Here is a 14,316-nt window from a genome sequence, read left to right as displayed (position 1 = left end):
CTTGAAATATTTTACTTTGTATGTAATGAATGTAGAATATATAAAAAAATTACTTAAATTATTTACTTAAATTAAAGTATGGGGGAAAAAAAATAAATTTTCCACGATATTGATGCATCTGTACTTGGAATTGTTGACATCAGGAGGAGGAAATATACTTTCTCATGTCTTTCTAATCTTCTTTATCACTATATTATCAATTAGTCTCTCTTCTTATCCCACTAATGTGCCGAGATTAGCTGTAAAACATGCCCTGAGATAACTTACCATTTGATACAAGATGTGTGTTTTGGTTTTACGAGCCCCCCTCCCTTCGGTTACGTCCATATTAACTTCAGCCGGTTAGCCAGTAAGCTCGCTACGACGCCGGTGAAACTTACAACAGCCCGCCAGCCCCTGATGACAACGACGAAGAAGAAAATTTATATTCTTCTTCGTTAGTTTTTATTGGCAGTTGGCAAACAAGCTGAGTGATGCGCGATCCATTACCGTCCGCCACCACGCACGGTAATAGAGCTTTTGTTTCATTTTTTGGCGCCTCAGTCAGAAAGACTGAGAGGAAATGAAACAAAGTTGAAGTTATTTTAAAAAACCTAAAAGATTCTGGGCTTTTGACAAAACATTCAGGGCTTAAGCCCAATTAGCCACCCCCCCCCCCCCCACCCCCCCGCTCCGCCCCTGTTCTGAATTAGGCCTTGGTTACATTTATAACTGTTTTCTGCTGCTATTGTTTTGAAATATTTCCCCAGTTACAACAATCCTCACAGCCTTTCTAAACCAAGAATACATGAATGCATAAATAAAAGGATTTAAGGTGGAATTAACATAGCCAAACCAAACAAGTGCATCAATCAGCATTGGTGGTGTTGTGTAGCCAATAAAAGGATTCAGGATGTTACAGAGGAAAAAGGGAGTCCAGCAAACCAGGAAAACTCCAACCACGATAGCAATCGTTTTCGTAGCCTTCCGTGCCCGATAATGTCTGCTTCCTGATGGATAACTTCTCCTCAGCTGGTTCAGTTGATGATTAATAGATCTCGCATGGTTTTGGGCCACCATGTAGATTCTAGAATAGATCCCAATAATGATGAAGCCAGGGATGTAGAAAGAAACCAGGGAGGTGACCACCGCCGGACCTTGACCAAAGAAGACGTGGCACCCTCCCACACAGCGTACATGTGCTTCGTAGAAGTCCTTGCCACCCTGGAGGTTGAGCTCGAAGAAGGTAATCGCATAAGCAAATATAGCAGGGATTAGCCAGCTGGTAGAGATCATTAACAGCACAGTTGGAAAACCGATGCGGGAATGATATGTTAATGGGCCGCACACGGCACAACAGCGCTCAGCAGACACACTCACAAGATGGAAAATCGAAGCGGTGCTGAGAGTAATGTCAACACATGTGTGTAACTTACACAAGAAATCACCAAAGTACCAACAGCCCTGAATGGAACGAACGGCACTCAACGGCATTACAAACAGCCCGAGCAGAAAGTCACACAGAGCGAGAGACAGAATCAGCTGGTTTGTTGGTGTGTGGAGTTGCTTGAAATGCCCTATGGAGATGATGACCAGTAAATTCCCAATGACAGTCACAAAAGTGATCAACATCACAGCGATGAGCATCGGAACGTGGACACTGTTCGGTCGTACATACTTCCCACAGGATCCATTCAAAGCCTCATAACAGAGATCCATTTTAGTGTTTCATAGTCCATTGAGCTTGATCCGATGTTGAATGAACATGAAGCAGAAACTCATGAAAACTAATGGTCTTGTGGATGGGCTGGTTTTAGTCTGTATAATTCAAATAGCTCTGTTGACATTTGTACCATCTACATTTTAAAATGGCTATAAATAACGCCATGGTTTAAATTAAAGTCCAAACAGACTTTCCCCCAAGGGAGACATGAGTTTTCCAGAATTTTCCTTTTAAGGAGTTCCAATAGAAAAAGCTACTATAGTCTCTCTAAGCAGCACATTTTCTCATAAAATATTAATAGAGATACTTAGAAAGAACTGAATGTGTCTTTCCAGCTTCTGTTAGCAACTAATTTGCATATTAAATTATTCCACCTGCTTTATACACCTAACGGGGCAAAGTCCAGTCAAACTGTCTATATATTTTTTCCATGAGTCATGTTAAAATAACAACTGTAACTAAGTTTGTTTGCATTTACATGCACATGTGGACTACAAGAGCAAACAGCTGCATGTTAAGAAATCAGTACAAAAGCTTCATTCCCATCTCCATGAAAGCACACTATTAGCATACACAAGGCTGATAAGTGAACGGGGAGATAAGGAATAAAAAAGCATGGCCACAATGGACTGGAACCTAACTTGGTTGTCCTAAAGAACATTCAATTATTAATTATTTTTAGGGGGAAAGGACGGAATGTGGCCATATATAACTAGCATATAGATAAGATCTGTATATCATCATTTATTTCCAAAACAATGACCTGAGGACTATTTAGACCTGAGGATTTAATCTCATTTTACATTACAGCAATCTCATTACATTACAGATACTTCATCAGTGAACAGTTTGCACTTAAAGGCATTAAATGTGTTTTCCCAAGTTTCGAGGTGGTCAAATATTAGTCACATGGGATTTATAACTCAAAACAAATGTTTCTGGAACTGAGTGCAGTTTCTGAAACTGCAAGAAAGTGACATCATGACAAAGCTGATTGGCTGATGACACCACAAGAATGCACAAAGTCTCAAAGACAGCAGACAAGAAAAAAAAATTTAAATATTCAATGTTTAATAAAAAAGTCTATTTCATGCTTTAAGGGTAGGCTACGGTGGCCCAGTATAGCGCCCAACACAATGAAATTTAAAAAGCAAACATAAGTTCACAACACAACGGACACAAGTCACAATTTATACGTTTTAACCACTTGTTGGAATTGGCAGATGCTCCCTTAGGCGGCACGTCAAAGTATTCTCTCAGGTATAAATATGCAGCTATAACACACGTAGGTGATTTTGAATTAATATTTCATGTCCATATACAATGGTTACACACTGTTAAAACTAATCGTGGTATTGATATTTTTGTAAGACTGCCGACTCTGGAAATCTAACTTTACCGCGCTCCGAGTAGTGGTCGGGAGCATTTCCATTGTGTTGTGGCTTGATTTTGTTGTGTTTTACTGATTTCCCAAACTCACGTTTTTGTAGTTTACATGAAGATAATGCAATCGTTTTCAACAACTTTTAACTTTGAAACCCGTTTAAAAAAGTTTGCGTTTTCAGGCCCCCAAAACGCATAAAAACAGTGTTGTGTAACTGGCCCCTAAGAGCCTTTTAAAAAAACTACAAATCATTAGCAAAACATACTTTATTATAATTACACATTTCCATATTCCAAAACTATTTTTTTTAATAGGCATCAATAGAAAAACATGCTTTTTCCTCCAGATGGTGCAGTTACATTACCTACCAGCAGGGGCTAGCTGAACAACCAGCCAAACTGACCACTAGAAACACACATGGTTTACTCTTACAGCATCTTGAGACCCGAAAGCCAATTAGGAATTCCTTGTTATCACATGACAAGACAAAGCCCTTTTTTTATTGGTTCAGAGAAACACATTCTCTGTGTGAAAGTATTCAAAAGGCAAGAAAATACAGACGTTCCATCATCTGCTCAGGACGCAGGAAGTCTTTCTGTGGTAAGATTAAAAAAAAAAAAAAAACAGACAAAACACTCACATATTGAATTTACAGATATAAATTTAGCAAACTATTTTTATATTTTAAGTATGTAATTTAACTTCTTTTGTAATTAAACTATATGTATTTTTAAATTAATTACTAATTTAATGAATTGCCTCACTGGGTCTTTATACAATATTTTATATTTAACATATTCCATTTACACCAAAAATGAGACCTAATATCCTCTTGTTTTCTCATAGGTATTCAAGTGCCTGTACAATGACTCTGAGTCAACTGTGGACAGCAGAGTCTTTCGGCCTCTGTTTCGAACGACTGAACGACTCGTGTGTAAAGACTGTCTATTATCCTGTCATTCGTGCTCCCCTATACTTCCTCTTTGCTATAACCATCATTGTGATTGTGTTCGGCAACCTGTGGGTCATCTGCACCATCTCCTCTTTCCAGCAGCTCCACACACCCACCAACTACCTGATCGTCTCAATGGCCGTAGCCGACCTGCTCCTGGGCAGCTTTGTCATGCCCCCCAGTATGGTGCGCTCTTTGGAGACATGCTGGTATTTTGGAGACTTCTTCTGCAAGTTTCACTCCGGCACTGATTTTACGCTGTGTAACGCATCTGTTTTGCACCTCACTTTCATTTCAATTGACCGTTATTACGCAGTTTGCCAACCACTTCATTATCACCGCAGAATTACCATGCGTGTGAGCATAGCCATGATCCTGTTCAGCTGGTGCTTCTCTGCCTTTATTGGCTTTGGCATCATATTCTCAGAGCTGAAAATCGAGGTAAAAAGAACCGAGGAGCTGCATGTTGCTTGTAAGGGAGGGTGTTTAGCATTGCATGGAAGAGAAATCGGAGTGACTTATTCGATTGTGTTTTACTTCCTCCCCATGTTTATAATTGTCAGCATTTACAGCAGGATTTTTGTTATAGCACAGAAACATGTTCGTGTTATAAATAACTACCCTTCAAGCTCATCAGTTAGTAAAAAGGATCTGAAAGCCACTAAGACGCTTGCTATTGTCATTGGAGTTTTTATGTCTTGCTGGACACCTTATTTCATGTGTAACATCATAGATCCTGTGGTTAACCACACAATTCCAGCACTTTTATATGAGGTCCTTATGTGGGTGGCTTATTTGAATGCAGTTTTTAACCCGTTGATTTATGCTTTCTTTTACGGCTGGTTCAGAGAAAAATCCAAACTTTTATACAAAAAAATATATAAATTGTGCTAAAGGGCCCATAGGAAATCTAGAAGCACGTTATTTCATTTTTTCATTCAAAATGTTTTCTTCTTTTTTCATTAACATGTCCTTTTCAGTGCATGTGAAGTCTCTATTCATTATAAAATGTCTTGAACCACATTATAATCATTATCATTAAGATACTTTAATTTAATATACAGAGCATGCATGAACTTATTTAGTCACTGTTAACCCTGTTTCTATTTCTATTGTGTTTTGATTAATGCTTTTTTGCTTTAATGATGCAAATTCCCTACTGCCTTTCTTTCTTAATCACTCGTTCTTGAATAATCTAAGGAATTTAATGCTTCTTGAGCATCAAACCTGTGTTTGTGTTTAAATCATGCCTACATAAAATAAGACATTTGGTGTTTTCATTCCATAAAGATCAACTGAGGCCTTTTGACTCACATAGACCTCCTAATCCTTTCCTATTGTTTCTTATCATATGTTGGCTATACCCATCTTTGGCCCTTTCCCCACATTTTCATTGACAGCAGAGAATGTTATCACTAAATCCCAATAAAAATATCACAATATCACATTTTTATATTTAAAAATTGTTAATTAATTCTTATATGAATAATGAATCATATATCACCAAATAATTTGTGATATATAAGTATTGCTATTAATAACAAAATTGTAGTATGATAGAATTATTAATTTATGTAATAAATGTACTAGCAACTATTTAATATTATTGCCCTCATAAAATCACAACTGGCCCTCCAGTTAAAATGCTCTAGGAATAGAACAATAGCGAATTCCCCAACTTAAGTGAATAATCATTATAAAGATGCAAGGGCGTCGTGACAAAAAAAAAAAAAAAAAAAAAAAAAAAAAAACCTTCTCTGAGCTGTAGAAATCCATTGCACTATAATGAAATATTTGTGATTTAAATGTGGCTTGAAAAAATTCTTTGAAAGGGAGATATGAAGAACAATGATTTTTGATAATGACCAGCAGGGGCTACAGCTGCATTCACACTGCCTTGCTTTGAGGAAAGAGACTAAATATGAATAGAATCAGTACATAAAATGCTTAGTGTTTAAAGTCCCCCTGTAGTCAATCATTTTATCCCTTAAAACTCATCTTTGGTCACCAAAACTACATATTTAGTTTTTACCTGTGAAATAATGTCTTCATGCCTTAAACTAGCTTGAATGTAACTCTACACTCTTGCTTTATTTAGTATATGCTAATAATCAATCAAACAAGCTCAGACTACCTGATCCACTCGGTCAACTTAACTGTAGTAAAAGTGTAACTGTAGAGTCAGACAGCAGCCTTCTAAAAATCTGCATCCTTAGAAACGCTTTGAACATCATAGAACGTAGATATACGGAGAAAAGCATATAGTTCATCATAACATCGTAATATACATAACATCATATACATAATTCACTAGCTATATTGCTAAATGTACCCAATTTTTCAAATCACCAGAAAAATATACCAGATAACCTGTCTCCTCTTAAAGACTCCACTGCTTCGCAGCAGTTAACGATATGCTAAAGCCCGCCCCGCACGTTGACACAAGTGTGTCGTTTTCAGATTTATCCATTCTGGAATCCGGTTTTAAAAAAATATCCGTTTCAGGCTCCCAAACAGCCGGATCCGTATGGATGAAACGCCGATACGATACAATATTTTTACGTATACAGGTAAATGCGTCTCTGTGTGGACAAGGCCTCAGTCTTCGTCCCTTCTCTCGAGCTGTGGTTAGAAGCATAGTTTCTTGTTGTGTGACGTGGACTTACATAAGTCATGTTTAAAAATCAACAGGGAACAAAACAGTGAAGTAGTCCTAAGTTCATTACTACATTACGTGGAGAAAGCTGACAGAATGAACATTATGTAGCCTACAGTATATGGAAGTATGCCAAATACTGCATATTAAAGGGGTCATATAATGCCATTTTTGTACAAGCTAATATGATTATTTAGGGTCTAAATTAAAAGTTTGTCATATACTTTAATTAAAAATTCTCATTAGTATTGTAAGAAAACACTAATTTTACCTGGTCAAAAACAGCTCTGTTTTCAGCACGCCGTTTTAGTGCATGTGTCTTTAAATGATAATGAGCTTTGCTCACCCCGCCCCTCTGTTCTGTGCGTACACCGTTTCTAACACAATAACCACGTGTTGTTCATTATAAACGTGGGATTATGAATTATATTGAGAACGTCGTACATAGAAAACATGCCGTAATGTACCCTGAGTGTAAACCTTGATGCATTCATCGTGAAGCCTGCAGCAAGGTTTGCAAATTTCGCAAAGATTAATATAAATACTAATATAAAGGTTAATAAAACATTACACTCACATCTTCTGGAGGTTCAGCAGGAACACGTTGGTACCGATCCGTTTTTTCTCGTTTGTAAAGCTGTCTGGTGTGAAATGATTCACGCAAACATGAAAGCATGGATGATCGTGGGGAATCCCCGTGAGGGAATCCCCGCGACCCGCGTCAATCCTTTGGGCATATCGCTTCAAAAACAAAACTCAGCCACTGCATCTTTAACGGCTCGGATTTAGGAACATCCAAAAGACTGCTGTGTTCCTTATTACATCTAAGAACAGAACACCACAATCGCTTAGACGCCATTCTGCTCCAGCATATCAACAATGGCGGACTATGACGACAGCTGTCACAGCTTGCTCAGGGCGGGTCTTGTGTTGAAACACGGCTGTCACTCACAATCGCGGGAGGGGCGTTGGATATTATGACGTCACAATATCGAACGGCTTGATTTCAGAGAGGGTCAAACATATAAGGAGATTAAAACAAAACCACTGGATGGATTTTTATCATGATAGGATGGTTGTGTACAGGCACTGCCAACAGACATTTCAGTGCAATCAACTTGTAAAAGTGCATGTACCATTATATGACCCCTTTAACATTATTAACATAGAAACATAAAAAAAAATAACGGCTTTCTATTGGTTATGTAAATAAACTATAATGTTAAAACGACAGAAGTGTGACAATTTTTTGGGAAAGTTGTGACTTTCTAGAACCATGCATCGTACTATGATGGTTAAGCAGCGAGTTACATCATTGTACAGGGTATCCCCTGTTTAGATCCTGTCTCTATGAAATCCCTCCTTCCGAAATGCACAATGTGCTCTAATTGGTCAGCTGGACCAGTGTGTTGTGATTGATCAACCATGTTTTGGAAGTGTCACGCCTGTTGCCATAAACACGAGTTTGGCCCTGTCCCAAATGGCACCCTATGCACCCGTGGTCTTCCTACGAGTCCGCACATTCGTGATGTAATGCCGCTTTAACTGTCGGGAAGAAATGCATCAGTGCGGGCTCAGCAAAAGTGCGCATCGAGGGCGCATATCGACTGCTCGCGAGCACCCCTCTGAGACCTAAAATGTCAAATGGGACACTCTACGGTCTCACAGACTTAACGGACACGCGCACGTGGCAGCCATTGTAAGTCCACAAGACCGAAAGTGAATATGAAGTGTGCCATTTGGGACAGGGCATTTCAATACACTACTAAGGCAGCTCAACCAGGCCTCGTCCCTTTATTGTATATGCCTTGGGCGTGAATTATTTAAATGAGGAATATTGTGGCAATGTGACATGTTCGTTCTCGGAGGAAAAATCAGAACTACAATGGAGGCGTTTCAGGGAGTTTAGAAACCGTGCTTTCTGATATAGAGAATAACTCCCTTTGGAATTTACTTTGTGCTTTGTAACTTTTCAGACCATTTTCATTTTCAAACCACAACATTACACACAAAAAAAGTTGAATTTGTAAAAAAAAAAAAAAAAAAAAAAAAAATCTTGATAGGACCTTGATAGACTGAGCTTGTTGTAAGTGTAGTTAAAGTTAAGTATTTCTTCACTCTGTTTACACACTGGCTAAAAATGACACAAGAACAAACTCACTTTAGGCTTTTTATATATGAGATTGCTTATGTATATTCACTTCAGTTTGTGTGACAGAGATAGACTGGATTAAGCACTGATCATGCAGTTTTACCACAAGTAGGTCTTTGCTCTGCAAAAAATCCAATTCTTAATGAATATTTTTTTTGTAATGTTCCAAGTATCTAAAATTCCATGAAACAAAATCCATTGGAGAAAAAAACAATGTATAACATATTAAGACTTGTTTTTAGAGAATGAATCTTGAAAATACGTGTACTTTGTCTCGTTTCATTGGCATTTTTTTCACTTCCATGTGAAATGATACACTTTTATTCAAGATTCAATTTCCAAAACCAAGTCTGAAAATCTTCAAGTGCACTTTCTTCAAAGAGCTATTTTTCCTGAATGACGTAAAAAAACACTTATTATAAACTCATATCAGTTTTTGCGGAGTGGGCGAGTTATGAATCAGGGGATGATCAGGAAACATTGCAGATGGACTTTATTTCTGCATTGCTGAGGCAAAATTCTGAGGCCTGCCAGGTATCAAAATACAGCAATGTGAGAGCTAACAAACATGATGAACAAATGCAGAATGTCTTGTTTCATTAAGTTCCTATAAACACATATGGCTTGGATCACTGTGTTATTTGAACACGTTGGTACCGATCCGTTTTTTCTCGTTTGTAAAGCTGTCTGGTGTGAAATGATTCACGCAAACATGAAAGCATGGATGATCGTGGGGAATCCCCGTGAGGGAATCCCCGCGACCCGCGTCAATCCTTTGGGCATATCGCTTCAAAAACAAAACTCAGCCACTGCATCTTTAACGGCTCGGATTTAGGAACATCCAAATGACTGCTGTGTTCCTTATTACATCTAAGAACAGAACACCACAATCGCTTAGACGCCATTCTGCTCCAGCATATCAACAATGGCGGACTATGACGACAGCTGTCACAGCTTGCTCAGGGCGGGTCTTGTGTTGAAACACGGCTGTCACTCACAATCGCGGGAGGGGCGTTGGATATTATGACGTCACAATATCGAACGGCTTGATTTCAGAGAGGGTCAAACATATAAGGAGATTAAAACAAAACCACTGGATGGATTTTTATCATGATAGGATGGTTGTGTACAGGCACTGCCAACAGACATTTCAGTGCAATCAACTTGTAAAAGTGCATGTACCATTATATGACCCCTTTAACATTATTAACATAGAAACATAAAAAAAAATAACGGCTTTCTATTGGTTATGTAAATAAACTATAATGTTAAAACGACAGAAGTGTGACAATTTTTTGGGAAAGTTGTGACTTTCTAGAACCATGCATCGTACTATGATGGTTAAGCAGCGAGTTACATCATTGTACAGGGTATCCCCTGTTTAGATCCTGTCTCTATGAAATCCCTCCTTCCGAAATGCACAATGTGCTCTAATTGGTCAGCTGGACCAGTGTGTTGTGATTGATCAACCATGTTTTGGAAGTGTCACGCCTGTTGCCATAAACACGAGTTTGGCCCTGTCCCAAATGGCACCCTATGCACCCGTGGTCTTCCTACGAGTCCGCACATTCGTGATGTAATGCCGCTTTAACTGTCGGGAAGAAATGCATCAGTGCGGGCTCAGCAAAAGTGCGCATCGAGGGCGCATATCGACTGCTCGCGAGCACCCCTCTGAGACCTAAAATGTCAAATGGGACACTCTACGGTCTCACAGACTTAACGGACACGCGCACGTGGCAGCCATTGTAAGTCCACAAGACCGAAAGTGAATATGAAGTGTGCCATTTGGGACAGGGCATTTCAATACACTACTAAGGCAGCTCAACCAGGCCTCGTCCCTTTATTGTATATGCCTTGGGCGTGAATTATTTAAATGAGGAATATTGTGGCAATGTGACATGTTCGTTCTCGGAGGAAAAATCAGAACTACAATGGAGGCGTTTCAGGGAGTTTAGAAACCGTGCTTTCTGATATAGAGAATAACTCCCTTTGGAATTTACTTTGTGCTTTGTAACTTTTCAGACCATTTTCATTTTCAAACCACAACATTACACACAAAAAAAGTTGAATTTGTAAAAAAAAAAAAAAAAAAAAAAAAATCTTGATAGGACCTTGATAGACTGAGCTTGTTGTAAGTGTAGTTAAAGTTAAGTATTTCTTCACTCTGTTTACACACTGGCTAAAAATGACACAAGAACAAACTCACTTTAGGCTTTTTATATATGAGATTGCTTATGTATATTCACTTCAGTTTGTGTGACAGAGATAGACTGGATTAAGCACTGATCATGCAGTTTTACCACAAGTAGGTCTTTGCTCTGCAAAAAATCCAATTCTTAATGAATATTTTTTTGTAATGTTCCAAGTATCTAAAATTCCATGAAACAAAATCCATTGGAGAAAAAAACAATGTATAACATATTAAGACTTGTTTTTAGAGAATGAATCTTGAAAATACGTGTACTTTGTCTCGTTTCATTGGCATTTTTTTCACTTCCATGTGAAATGATACACTTTTATTCAAGATTCAATTTCCAAAACCAAGTCTGAAAATCTTCAAGTGCACTTTCTTCAAAGAGCTATTTTTCCTGAATGACGTAAAAAAACACTTATTATAAACTCATATCAGTTTTTGCGGAGTGGGCGAGTTATGAATCAGGGGATGATCAGGAAACATTGCAGATGGACTTTATTTCTGCATTGCTGAGGCAAAATTCTGAGGCCTGCCAGGTATCAAAATACAGCAATGTGAGAGCTAACAAACATGATGAACAAATGCAGAATGTCTTGTTTCATTAAGTTCCTATAAACACATATGGCTTGGATCACTGTGTTATCACATTTACAATAACATTATTCTTGAAGAATTGCTCTGAAATATTCTTCCAGACAGAATGACTCTGAATGCTTGTCTGAACCAGCTGTAAAAGAAGGCGTACACTATGGGATTACATGTAGAATTATAGTAGCCGACCCACAGGAACAAGTCAAACAGCAGTGGAGGTACAGAATATCCAATGAAGGGATCTATAAGATTACAAAGGAAAAAAGGTGTCCAGAAAGTCAGAAACGCCCCCATGATGATGGCTAAAGTCTTAGTGGCTTTTCCCTCTTTTTTTAATTCAGAATTCACACTCTGAATGGCCTGCACCTGCCGTTTAGCCACATGTAAGATTTTCAGATACATGCAGAGCATGACAAAAGCGGGAATGTAAAAACAGGCCAATGACATTATAGTCGCTGCCTCTCTGCTCTGAAACAATACGCAACTTCCATCACATTTAATGTTCTCATAGTAAAAATCTTCAATGCCAAGAATATTAAGCTTCATGAAGATCATGCCAAACCCCAGAGCAGCTGAAACAGTCCAGCTGATAACAATCATAACTAGTGTGGCCAGCGATGTCATTTTACTGTGATATTGAAAGGGGTAACATATGGCATAATATCTGTCTAAAGAAATGATACAGAGGTTTAAAATTGACGCAGTGCACAAAGTCACATCAAGACTGCTGTGTATTTACAGAACAAATCTCCCAGATACCAGCACGTCTCGATGGAGCGCAGCATGCTGGGAGGCATCACAACTCCTCCTACAAGCAGATCGGCCACGGCCAGCGACAGGATGAGGTAGTTAGTTGGTGTGTGAAGCTGCTTGAAATGAATGACGGTTATAATCACCAACAGGTTTCCCATGATTGTGACAATCGACGAGACACTAAAAAGGATGTAGAGTAATATTTGAGTTTCCAAAGGATAGACAAACTTCGGACAAGACGTGTTACTAAACTCATAACAAAGAAAAAGCTTTTCCAGGATTCCATTTTGGTTGATGTTGACTTGTGCATCCATTTACACAATTCACTGGAGGTTCCCTGTTTGAAACAAGGGAGTGAAGTCAATTCCAGCCTTCAAAAATGCAGCTGTATTTATGAATCTCTATGAATGAATTACATGTTAAAAGCTCAATGGATTTTAAATGCAATACTTAACTTGACCATATAGAAGAATAAATCTGCGCTGAAGTTTTATTTTTTGAACAATACTCCAATCATGTTCATCCACATGGAAACTTGTTTCACAGACTCTCATCCATGTTCTTACCTTTCCTTCCTTCTACAATGAACCAGAGCTAAAGAGAGGGCACATATATACTGTAGCACAATAGTTTCATAACAACCTCCCTACTGTCAAATCACACAAGGTTTCCAAGGTTACACAGTCTTCCCACATGTCAACAAAAAAGCACAACAAGGCTCTGAAACTGCATCTCAACAATGGCTGAATTTGGAATAAACTAAATACGGACAAAACCTACATTTCAAAACATAACCCAAATAACACTCCAAAACAAACACCCAAATATTACAACAACAACAATACTAAACACTTTTGTCTGCCTAATATGTGATGCGGTGAACATGTTTGAAAAATCTGGTTAACAAATTATAAATGATAAATGAGAATTGAACGTCAAACTTTAAACATGGCTTCTCTGAGGACTCCAATGATATTACTTCTTCTTGATCATATGATTTAAAGTGATAGTTCACTATTATTTTGAGGTCAATAAGTGGTGTGATGGGGTCACTGATCAGCAGTTTCTGAAATACTCCAGCCCTTCTGGCACCGACAACATGCCATGTTCAAAGTCACTCATATCACCTTTCTTCCCCATTCTGATGCTCCAACGCATTCTCATCCTTGGGCATCATATACTGACGCTTTTGACATTTCGTCTACATCGAACGCACATGGCAACCTTTAGCGTCAATATGAGAGGCACAGAGCTTTGTTCGGTTATGGGTAGGTTTAGGTCTGGTGTAGGGTTACGGTTAGACCACTAGGAGGCGCCTTCTGGCCCATTTCTATCTGCATCTCATATTGACCCTAAAGGGTGCATGTGCGTTCGATGTAGACGAAATGTCAAAAGCGTCAATATATGACGCCCTAGGATGAGAACGGGCTGGATGTTCAGCTTGAATTTCAGCAGAGCGTCTTGACCATAGACTGTAAAAAATATGGACGTAGTGTCCGTGACATCACCCGTAGGTTTCTGAAGAGCATTTTTGAAGCCTAAAGTGGGCGGAGCCGGCCGTCGCCATCTTGGCCTTGCGTCACTCCCGAATAACAGAAAATAGACAAACAGGCGGGGCGTGAGTGGAGCTGAGGAGCAGGAGCCTGGCCTGGCTATCTGAAATCACCTAGCTCGACGTGATCGAGTAGCTGATGATGTAAAGCCAATTAAACGTTCCTATTTTTGCCCTTCGAAATATTATAATAGTTAAAAGACATGGCTACAAGTGAGACAGTATTACTTCGAGAGTGTTGTCTGTGTGTAACAGTGATTTATGTGCATACATGTCGATGTCCATCACTCTTTCATGGTCCGTCAGCGCGGCATTGCTCAAGTTCGTAGAGAGCTTATTCAGTCCATTTTAAATTCTGATTTTGGCCGTCTTTCAAATGG

At 38.8% G+C, this 14,316-nt stretch overlaps 3 protein-coding genes across 3 annotated transcripts; 1 reads left to right on the top strand and 2 right to left on the bottom strand.

The window, feature by feature from the left end:
• Positions 1 to 705: 705 nt before the first annotated feature.
• taar1b (trace amine associated receptor 1b) lies at positions 706 to 1,698 on the bottom strand (the record flags this gene model as incomplete). The annotated part of the gene is made up of 1 exon (XM_081378133.1): positions 706 to 1,698. The coding sequence occupies one exon, from the start codon at positions 1,696 to 1,698 to the stop codon at positions 706 to 708; it is 993 nt and encodes a 330-aa protein (XP_081234259.1).
• A 2,253-nt stretch (positions 1,699 to 3,951) lies between these two features.
• Positions 3,952 to 4,932, top strand: LOC308698215 (trace amine-associated receptor 1-like; the record flags this gene model as incomplete). Its single annotated transcript, XM_081378132.1, has 1 exon — positions 3,952 to 4,932. The coding sequence occupies one exon, from the start codon at positions 3,952 to 3,954 to the stop codon at positions 4,930 to 4,932; it is 981 nt and encodes a 326-aa protein (XP_081234258.1).
• Positions 4,933 to 11,688: 6,756 nt separating this feature from the next.
• Positions 11,689 to 12,698, bottom strand: LOC308698135 (trace amine-associated receptor 1-like; the record flags this gene model as incomplete). The annotated part of the gene is made up of 2 exons (XM_081378039.1): positions 11,689 to 12,299; positions 12,371 to 12,698. 2 exons carry the CDS (start codon positions 12,696 to 12,698, stop codon positions 11,689 to 11,691), a joined length of 939 nt encoding a protein of 312 aa, XP_081234165.1.
• Positions 12,699 to 14,316: the final 1,618 nt, after the last annotated feature.

Source organism: Scardinius erythrophthalmus, assembly GCF_964197995.2.
Source record: "Scardinius erythrophthalmus genome assembly, chromosome: 11".
NCBI classification, from domain to species: domain Eukaryota; kingdom Metazoa; phylum Chordata; class Actinopteri; order Cypriniformes; family Leuciscidae; genus Scardinius; species Scardinius erythrophthalmus.
The sequence above is the reverse complement of the archived record's forward strand: the minus strand, read 5'-3'. Positions and strand labels throughout refer to the sequence as shown.